The sequence below is a fragment of the Pinus tabuliformis genome, chromosome 6 (assembly GCF_031772625.1).
Source record: "Pinus tabuliformis cultivar Carrire ecotype Pingquan chromosome 6, CPIR1, whole genome shotgun sequence".
Taxonomy (NCBI): Eukaryota; Viridiplantae; Streptophyta; class Pinopsida; order Pinales; family Pinaceae; genus Pinus; species Pinus tabuliformis.
Window position 1 is genome coordinate 392,677,902 of NC_142292.1, and position 10,308 is coordinate 392,688,209.

The window sequence follows — 10,308 nt, forward strand, 5'->3', positions numbered from 1 at the left end:
CACAATCAACCAAACTTCACCCTCTTCTTTATTCCAATGCAATCTCAATCGAACCAATCACTCTGCAATGCAATCTCAATCCAACCAATCATCACTCTGCAATGCAATCTCAATCGAACCAATCATCACTCCTATAAGTAGTCTGCAACACCATGCCTCACAGCATACCATTTATGAATGCTTTCGAATTACTGCTCTAATTGGAGTTAGTGTTCCAATTTCTGCTGCCTTCCTCACAGGCTCAAGGCTTTCGTTACCAAAGTTTTTTTAGCTTTCAGATTTTCAAATATATATTCAGCCCTCTGTCACTGCTTCTGTTGTGTTATAAGAGGGATTCGATATATTACTGCTGTGACAAAATCATATCATGGCTGATCCTGGTTTCCTCTCTGGATTTATCGGTGTCGGCATTGACATGGCAGTCAGCCAGATTCTTCACCACGTTGGCATTGCAGTCAGCTGCAAGAAAGAGTTGGAGTCTCTGAGAGATGTGGTTACCACAATCGAGCCCATGGTGACGGATATCCATCAATGCCGTCTGGAATTAAATAGGAGGGGGGGAAATTCCACTGCTGGAAGTGATATTAATGTTTCAGCCATTAATACATGGGTTTCAAACTTGCACGCGCTTCTCCAGCAAGCACTAGCAATAGTGCAAAAGTGCTCAATTATACCAAAGTGTGATGTAATTTCTCGCTATCAAACTAGCAGGAGGATCACTAGTTTGATTTCAGACATTGAAAAACATCTCAAATATGCTCCCTTAGTCCAACTACAGCAGCAGATGCGGATGGCCATTCGGAGAGAAAGCGGCGCAGCTTCAAGCAGCACTTCTACAACCGTCTCTGAAGGTCTTGCTCCACCTGCGGGCGGCTTCTTAATCAGGGAACCCCTTGTAGTCGGACAAGAGAAAGCATTTACAACTCTGGAGGGGTGGTTGATCAATGCAGATGTCAAGTCTCTTTCCCGCATTGGTGTTGTTGGGAAAGGTGGATCCGGAAAAACTCTTCTTCTAAAGAGACTCTTCGGCTGCCCAAAGGTGAGGAATTTCTTTAACGATGGTTTGTTGCTTTGGCTGACTGTTTCACAGTCTCCTTCCTTTGCAAGCCTTAGGAATGATCTTTGTAGACAAATCACAATTCAAGAAAAGGTAGATTTGCCTCAAAATATGATGGAAGAGGATGTTAAAGTCTGGTTGAACCAGAGAATGCAGGGGAAAAGGTTTTCCCTCTTCTTAGATGATGTCTGGGGAGACGGTGGGACACTGCTGGAGGAATTAGGTGTGGCCCTGCTCATCCATCACTCCCACTCCAACATTGTTGTGAGTTCAAGGGATCAGAGAGCACTGCTGGAGATGGGAGTTTCAGAGAAGTCTTTGATAGCAATGACAGATCTGGTAGAAGAAAAGAGCTGGGAATTGTTTGCTTATCACGCTTTTCCACATAATGATGGAAATGTCCCTGCAAACATTGACGACAAAACGGCCAGGCTTGTGTGCGCCAAATGTGGAGGGCTTCCCCTTGCGATCAAAGTAATAGGGAGGTCAATGGCAGGCATCACTGATGCGCGGGAATGGGAATTGGCAGTCCAGAGCCAACAACATGCGGATCTGTATGATCGCTTAAGGTGGAGTTACGACTCTCTCGGCGACGTCAATCTGCAATTGTGCTTTCTCTACTTAGCTGCTGCCTTCTTAGAGGACCAAATTCTTCATGTAGAGGGTCAGTTGATTCCATTGTGGCTGGGAGAAGGTCTGCTTGCAAGAAAGAAGGTGCAAGATCAGCCTGGCCACGAAGACCCATTCGAGATCGGAAGAATTTATGTGAAGGTTTTAGCAGATCGGTATTTGGTGGAACCCATGCTCAGAGACATCGATGGGCGCGTCATCTGTGTGAGGGTGCATGACGTCATCCGTGGTTTGGGCATACACATTGCTGAGATGGAAGAAAACTTTGACTGCCGCACAGGTAAGCATTTGAAGGTGTTTAATCAAAATGAGTGTTCAGGCCGCACTCGGATTTTGTTGAGCCGCAATCAATTGAGTTCGCTTCCTGAATCATGGAGAGATCCAAAAATCTGTGCACTGTTGATGCGGGGGAACCATTTATTAACAGAAATTCCAAGAAAGGTGATTGGGAGTATGATTTCTCTCAAGGTTCTTAACTTGGATTGGACGTCAGTACAGTCATTGCCAGAGAGTGTGGGGTGTTTAAAACAACTAGCATGCCTCAGCTTACATGGCCTGCCAATCAAAAGGCTACCTGCATCTCTCACAGCTCTCCCAAACCTGCAAATCCTTGATCTTGGGGCATCTGGCATCACAGAATTACCATCTGACATCGACAGGTTGAGATGCCTGATGGTTCTGAACATTTATAAGTGTGGTGATTTGCAATGTTTGCCTAGTAGCTTCTCAGGACTTACCTCTTTGCAGCGATTGGACATGAGATACTGCAGTAACGTTTGGGCAACACGTGATAAAAAGAGGAGATGGAAAAAAGTGGCTTCCATTGCGGATTTGAGTACTCTAACACAACTAAAAGTGTTACAGGTACCAAACAACGAGGAAACAGTCAGTGAAGGGACATTGGGGAGCATGGTTCAAATGGAGACCCTGGCGTTGCAGCTGACATCGATGACAGAGTTACCTGCCGACATATTCAAAATGTCAAAGTTGAGAAGGTTCACTTTAGAGTGCTCCCACGTGGTTAAGATGCAAAGTAAGTTTTCCGAATTTCACAATTTGATGCATCTTCAATTGTGGAATTGTTCTACGTTAGAAGACCTTCCAGATTTGCACAAGCTCAGGAGTTTGAAGAGATTAGATATTTTTAATTGCGAAAAGTTAAGGAAATTTCCTAAAGAGTTTGGTAAGATTGGAGCATTTTCTTTATTAGAAATATTTTCATTAGTTTATTTAACTGAACTACAGCAGTTACCATTAATAGAAGATGGGGCAATGCCTATGCTCAAAGTATTTACCATGATGAGATGTGAAGCATTACACACATTGCCAGAAAGTTATTTGAATCTCAAAACACTTCAAAAAGTAATGGTGTTTGGTTGTTCAATGGTATTAGAGAATCTACAAAGAATCAAGCTAGTAGACTCAAATGTAGAAGTGGTAACAATGTCTATGATAGATAGTGAAGAAATTATACAAAAGTATATTCAAGTAGGAGATTCCTTAGAAGGTTGGAGCTATGGTGAATTTTGGAGTAATGAGCTTTGGCTTTTCCTAAGAGATCTTTATAGACCTCTATGATCAATATTTCCATGATCAAGATCTGTAATTTGTATTTATGATCAATTTTGTATATACAAAAAAAATGTGTTTGATAGTGTAAAGTAGCACCCTTAAAATGCTTTGTGCTAGAATGTATTATACATTTTATAGCTTCTAACATAACACAGTGTGGTAAGCAATAATTGAAAATAATAAAATCATTTTAATCAACAATTTTTTTTTTCCATTCAAAATAATATTACAACATAAAATATACTTTTATATGTAGTTTGATCTTTGTACACAATCATCCCACATTAATTCTTTACATAGTACAAATAAATTAAGACACCAATATCTAGAAAACAAACAATACATAACTAAAACACACGTGAAGTTATGTCCTTCAAAGTGAATGTGCAATATTTTTGGCAACTTCAAAAAAATCACTTGACTGATTACATTTTATATTAACCTACAAATCATGCTTTAAGAAGAAGAAAATGATGATACAAATAAAAAGTATGAAACGAATCAAAAAGGTCCTTGTAAGTGAGATACTTATTATGATCATAAAAATTATATAATCACATAATGCATTATTGTGCAAGTGAAAAATAATATTAAGAATTTCTCTCGTCTTAAGGTACAGTACACCTTACAGAGAAATATAAAGAACATTTCACCCTTTAATATACGATTTGTATATATTGCAACACATAGCCAAGTTTTAGCAATATCTCTGTGAATTATTAAGACATAAATGAATGGAAACTAATCAAATCTCACAAAGCTTAAAGTTAGCATCATATTTATATTTTTATATGCGTACACCAATAATTAGTATCTCAAAGCTCAACAACCGAATAGTTATATATTAACAATGCATATATATTTATGTATAAGAGCATTTATTGTTCTTCCATGCATTTACAAATTGGCATAACAATATATATTTCCATATGTCCCAAGGGGAACACACTTGCATTTTGCATAGTGTGTACTATAAGCTCTAAAATGTTGATCATGCATAGATGATTCTTTGCATGTAGCCTTATAATTTGCATCAAGCAATCCAAACAACAAGAAAAGGTTAAACCAATAATAACAAACAAAAGTTGCTGACTTCACCAGGAAACTTTAAGAAACAACAAAGAATGAGATTTCAATTCACAAGAAGATGTTAACAACAAGAACATTATTAACAACATCTACAATAATCACAATATGGAGAAGGGAAATACAATACAATTAGTTCAAGATATATAATATTGTGTTTGCAAAGTCCATTCATGAATATAACTCCTTATATAGATGAATAATTCCCATTGATAATTCAAAATTAAACATTTATGTTTAAAAAAATAAAAAATTAAACATTAGTAGATATATACTCACCCCAACCACTATTGAAGTTCCAATTTGAGAAACTTCCACAAAGAATTGTTCAATCAGAATCAACAATAAGGTAATATAGAAGGGAATATTAGGGCAACTACACATACCTCGTTCTCAAAATTGCTACAACAAGAATGCATGTTCATTGTGAAAATCATGAATACACGCAAATTCCAAGAATGGCCAAACATTCATATTTGAATGGCTATGACCCTTATCGAGCCTCCATACACTCACCATACCCACCTCCATATTGAGTTCTAAATAGAGTTTACTCTAAATGATAAAAATGCATATGTTAGGAACGCATGCATGTTCTTAAAAGTGTGCACATGTTATTAACACATGTGCATTCTTCTATCAATGAAAACTTAAAAAAAACAAAAGCCATGACCTTTTTTTATTCATTTCTCCTACGCACAATGCCTTTTCTCCATGTTTTCTCCAACCTATTCATACATTTTCATGCTAATTCAAACTATAATTCACAAGGACAAGCATGAGAAAGTTTAGAAACATTGCACTCATTTTTTGCAATAGAGAAGTTCCGATTTTGAGATAGGTTTTATTGTAAATTTTCCTTTTTATATATGTTAAATTATACAAATCTAAATAGTTTGTAAATTGTTTATTATTATGTACATGCATTTTTTATTCTATTAAAATGGAGGAAAACCCTGATTTAAGCGCAAAACCTATTCCCAACATCTCCATGAGACACACACAATGAAATTAGAAACCTAATTTGTGAGCTTAAAATACTAGAGAGCCATTTCATTTTTCTTAGGCTACTTCGCTCAACCATTTTTGCTTCTACTGGTCATATCTATGACTAATTATCCAATATATATGAATATATGAATAGGAAGAGAGAATACCATTCAACTAACATCATTAAAAAAGAGGTGAAATATCTACATATTACCAAGAGATGATTGTCCAACTATTTACTGACCCTAAAACCAACAATCCCTTTAATCCAACAATAAAACATCTTTGTATGGACTAGTTCACATATTGCCCATTCAAAGGTAACTGAATGTATGCGCGACTTATGGTTTTGATTACCCTCCTTATAATATCAGGGAGGTTTGATTGTCTTTTCTATGTAAATTATGGGTCAACATATCATTTATTGTGGCATTGGTGAATTCCATGGAGTTGGTCTTAGCTATGCTTAGAATTGAGAAAGGACTAAAATAATACATTAATAGGGTCACACCTTATTATTCATATTTGTGACGTACCCAACCCCTCCTTTAACATTGAAGGAATGGGGTAGTAAACCACTCTGATACGTACCACTTTGATACCAATCTGTAACATAGCCGAATGGGGTATACAATTTTTTCTTTCTATTTTCTCTCCTTTTTCGACAACCTTTAACTCGGTGCTTCCCACAACCCATCAAGATCAAATCCTGAATGAAATCTCAGAATCACAGTGAGATTACCGCTTGAATGCAATCACAAGAGTTCCAACTCATAATCTTGTGTTCCTAGGTTCTCGAAAACTTCTCAACAATTCATTTCAAATTGGTTACGGGATTCTAGGATTCTGGGCCCTCTGGGATTCCAGGATTCTGGGCCCTCTGGGATTCTAGGTCACTTGTACCAGATGATAGAGAAATTATCCATTGTCCCGCACGTCGTCAACTGACGATCCCTAGTTCCTGCTACTCTAAAACAATTCAAGTAATATTATGTTACATGGTTCCAACCTCCAATATTCCCCACTGTTAAGATGACATCATGCTGACATCAACCCTTGCATGTGTTAACTCGTTGGAGGTCAATGTGTCACCCACGTATGGGCCTTTGAGTACCTAAAAACCCGATAACTACTTTCCACGTGTCTGTTGTTTTAATTAATCCTAATTGACCAAGACTACAACTATTTAATTGTCAACCCAGGGTAGGCTTGTTATTTCAATGGAGTTTGCACTGTCTGTGTCGATACACTACAACCAAGAATGAAAATAGAAAATGGTAAATAATTCCGCTGAATCAATTGCAGAAATAAAATCATTCATGCATAAATTAAAACACTCCATAGAAATGAAATCACACTTAACAATTACCAGAGCAAGGGCATGCCACACACTGTACTAATAACTACACCAGCTGGTCAACTACCATACTGCTAATCAAATCAGTGTAACAACATAACATAATTTTGGCACTGAAGTAGATATATTCTACAATTTATACATCAACAACAGAAAACCATACAAACAATGAAGGAAACAATAATATACAACTACTCTATCGCTGCAGTCCCTGCTAAAGAAGAGGGCCCTTCCTCCCTAGCAGGGGCACAAAAATGGACACGAGATTTGTTAAAGAATCAGTTGAGAAATAGTAACAACATCACCACAGTGTCTTTGATATTAAAAATAATTAAAAGTTACAAGATAAAAATAACAGTGCTCTATATGTCATCTCCATACATGAGAGATTAAGTTTTTCTTATAATTATTACATACCCAAAATCGGGAATAGATCAATCATGAGAATCTCATGATTCTCATGCTGATCATAAAATAGAAATCATTATAACCTGTTCCTAAATACAAATGTTATTCAAATACATTGGTTAAGATCACAACCGCTTGGATCTGTTGCCTTCTAAATAAACAACTCATAACTTCTAATAGCTTATGCGTGGAATAGTACCCACGACTTTGCCAGCTACGGTGTAACAACATCCTACGGTCAAATGACGGTTTGGGATTTAATAAGAATCATTGGGTAACAAAAACCTTGTAATAAAAGTCGAGGTGTAACAACGGTCACCTGTAACAGCACGTGGTGTAACAACAACATTTGTAATAGCATACAGAGTGTATTATCAATCTGTTCCATCCTTATCTTAGACCGATCAATGCGGTTGTTCACTCCATAACCTCGTTCTCACAAGCAACACCTAAAAAAGAGGAGAGGATCCAAAAGACTTCTCCAATTCTTACACGAGCTAGCCATAAAAAGGAATATTGCATCGTTATATTCAACAAAAATGACACAATAACATGATGGGGAAATACGTTGTTTATGATAAGGAAAAGGTGATTAACATGTAAAGTTTCGTTGGCCTGGAGGGAAAGACGATCAAAACTGGGGAAATAAAGTATGGGAAATAGGTAAAATACACCCAACATCTCCCCCAACTGAAGCAATTGCATGTCCCCATGCAAAACCTCAGCTTCTCCTGCTATACCTTCGATGCAAGTCTATAAAATTATAGGCACCAACAATGTCTTCACCAAGAGACCTGTACCCCTGAGTAGCCATTAGCTGTCGTGGCCAGGATTCTTCTTCATAGTCACACAAATGGTAATCTGACTGGTATTCTTCCATAGGTAACCAAATCAGAGGAAATTTGAATCTAAATCCAATCCAGAAGGCTCCCAATGTCTGCACTACTCGGGCATATTTTGGTACTCATGTAACAACAACCAAAAAATTCCTGAACTCAAAAGGATATCCTTCTTTTAATTCATCACTACAGGCCTCAGTGTGCTTACGGCACTCTGTTAGTGCTCGACTTTTCATTTGCGCATACAAATTGAGGAAAATCCCCACGATCTGTTTTCTATAAGTGGCTGACTATTCCCTGATTCTCGAGGTACTCAAGAACAACTTAAACTCACGTCTTAGTTCATAAACCATTCCTGGTTCTTCCCTGATCCATAATGCTGCCCTTTCTTCATTGGTCTCAGCTGATTTCATGGCCAGATGCCATTCGATTTGATTCCTCATAAAAGAAAGGAAGGCTCGCAACTGCAAATCCCCCATATAGGAGAAAACACTTGCCACCATCTTTGTATTGACATATTCACACATCATGTTATGCAAAAACAACTCACAAACTAAGCTCTGTTCATCAAAATCACAAGTACGAAAAATTTCAAGAAAAGTACGGGTAGAAGAACACAAATAAGGTCTATTTTGAAATACTTCTTTTGACTGAAGCAATTAATAACTTTCCCATAGGAAAAATGGATATGATGGGGAAGGTCACCTGCATCCTAGCAGGTTCAATGCAAGCTCATGAAGCTTCATCTTATCATTTGTTAGATCCAGAACTTGCTGCTGTAATAGTTGCATTTATTCGTTTTTCTTCTTCATAGCTTCCTTATGCCTCCGCTCTTCCCATTCTCTCTCCCACTCTTCCTTTAACCATTTCTCCCTGAGTGAATCCATCATCTTTTTATGTGCCTTGAGTGAGATCATTCCCTCTTGTAGAGAGAGTGCCTGCTACTTCCATTTCTGTAACTCTGGTATCAACAACATTCTTTTAGAACACCATCCTTCATCAAGACCCGATGTTCTCCCACATGCACTAACAATTGAAGGTGTAACAACCTCCCGAGGGTGAAACTGCTCCATTTCGGTTGTTGGTTCTTGTGTAACAACAAAGTCATCAATGGGTTTTTTTGTAACAATTTCTTTTTCTCTCTAGTTAGTTTCTGCTTCCACTGCTGGTTCTTGTGTAATAGCAATGTCATCCACGAGTTCTTTTGTATCATTTTCCCTTTGGTTAGCTTCCATTTCCACTACTGGTTCTTGTGTAATAGTAATGTCAACCACAGGTTCATGTATATCAGCTTCTTCTTCTTCTCCTTGGTTAGCTTTTCTTTCCACTACTGGTTCTTGTGTAACAAGAGTGTCAACGAAGGGTTCCTGTGTATCAGCTACCAAATTATTTTCCGTGGAATTCTCCATCTCAGTTGTTGGTTCTTATGTAATAGCAATGTCTTCAACGAGTTTTTTTGCATCAGCTTCCCAGGACTCAGTTTGTGTTTCCCTCGAAATGGTGTCCACTACACAGAATCTATACTTTGTTGCCACTAGCCCCTTAGCACAGGCCATGCACACAACACCCGAAACATTTTCCTCCCCGACCCTATCTACAACCTCAGCCAAAGTATCTAAACCTGGGGCCCTTGCCTCTACCTTATCCTCTACTAACTGCTTCCCTATTTTTTCATTTTCTCTTTCTAAACTCTCAATTTTTAGCAGCAAGGATTGGGTCTCGTTCTTACCTGGTGAGGAAGGTTCCTCCAGCCGAGCCTGCTCTTCACCTTCCTGCCTCATTGCCTCTTTGTTCTTATTAGACATGGATGGGGACTCTGGGTGGCCACTAACCCTTATTCTCTGTTTCAGCTGCTTATCACCAATTGGCTCGTCAACTGGTCTCTTTCCAGCCCTTACTTTCAAGGGCTGGGGTTGCTCCTTGGTTTCCGCTGGAGCTTCATTAGACGTCCCAATTTCCTTTCTGCAGGTAGTCCTAGCCTTCTTTTTCATGAATTCATCCCAGCTCCTACCCTGGTGACTTAGGACGTCTAGCACAATTATCTTGATGAGGCTTTGGTTTGTGATGCAAGTCCCTTGATGCACAACTGTCTTCACGATTGCGACCATATGCTTGATATTTTCCAGCAAAAAGTATGGGAGGTTTATCAACTGTCAATGTCAGAGGTGATTTAACAATGGGAAGTGGTAATTGAATGCAGTTGTTTCCCTTCCCTCACAGGTGATATACTTGATGAAGTAAAGGGTGACATCGACCCATGGCTAGGGAAGCGACAATTTGTCAATCCCCCTTCCTTTCTTCACCAGTTGTTCCTCCCATTGGAGAAAATCCTCCTTCAAGGAGGGGTCATTAATTTTTTCGTTAAACCA

General features: G+C 38.4%; 1 protein-coding gene across 1 annotated transcript; it reads left to right on the forward strand.

The window, feature by feature from the left end:
- Positions 1-367: 367 nt before the first annotated feature.
- Positions 368-3,265, forward strand: LOC149258971 (putative disease resistance protein At5g63020). The gene has a single exon (XM_089444074.1). It carries the CDS (start codon positions 368-370, stop codon positions 3,263-3,265), a length of 2,898 nt encoding a protein of 965 aa, XP_089300200.1.
- The last annotated feature ends 7,043 nt before the right edge of the window (positions 3,266-10,308 follow it).

What these genes read in the sequence shown, in the direction of transcription:
- LOC149258971 (XM_089444074.1), top strand. Translation starts at nt 368, where the DNA reads ATGGCTGATCCTGGTTTCCTCTCTGGATTTATCGGTGTCGGCATTGAC.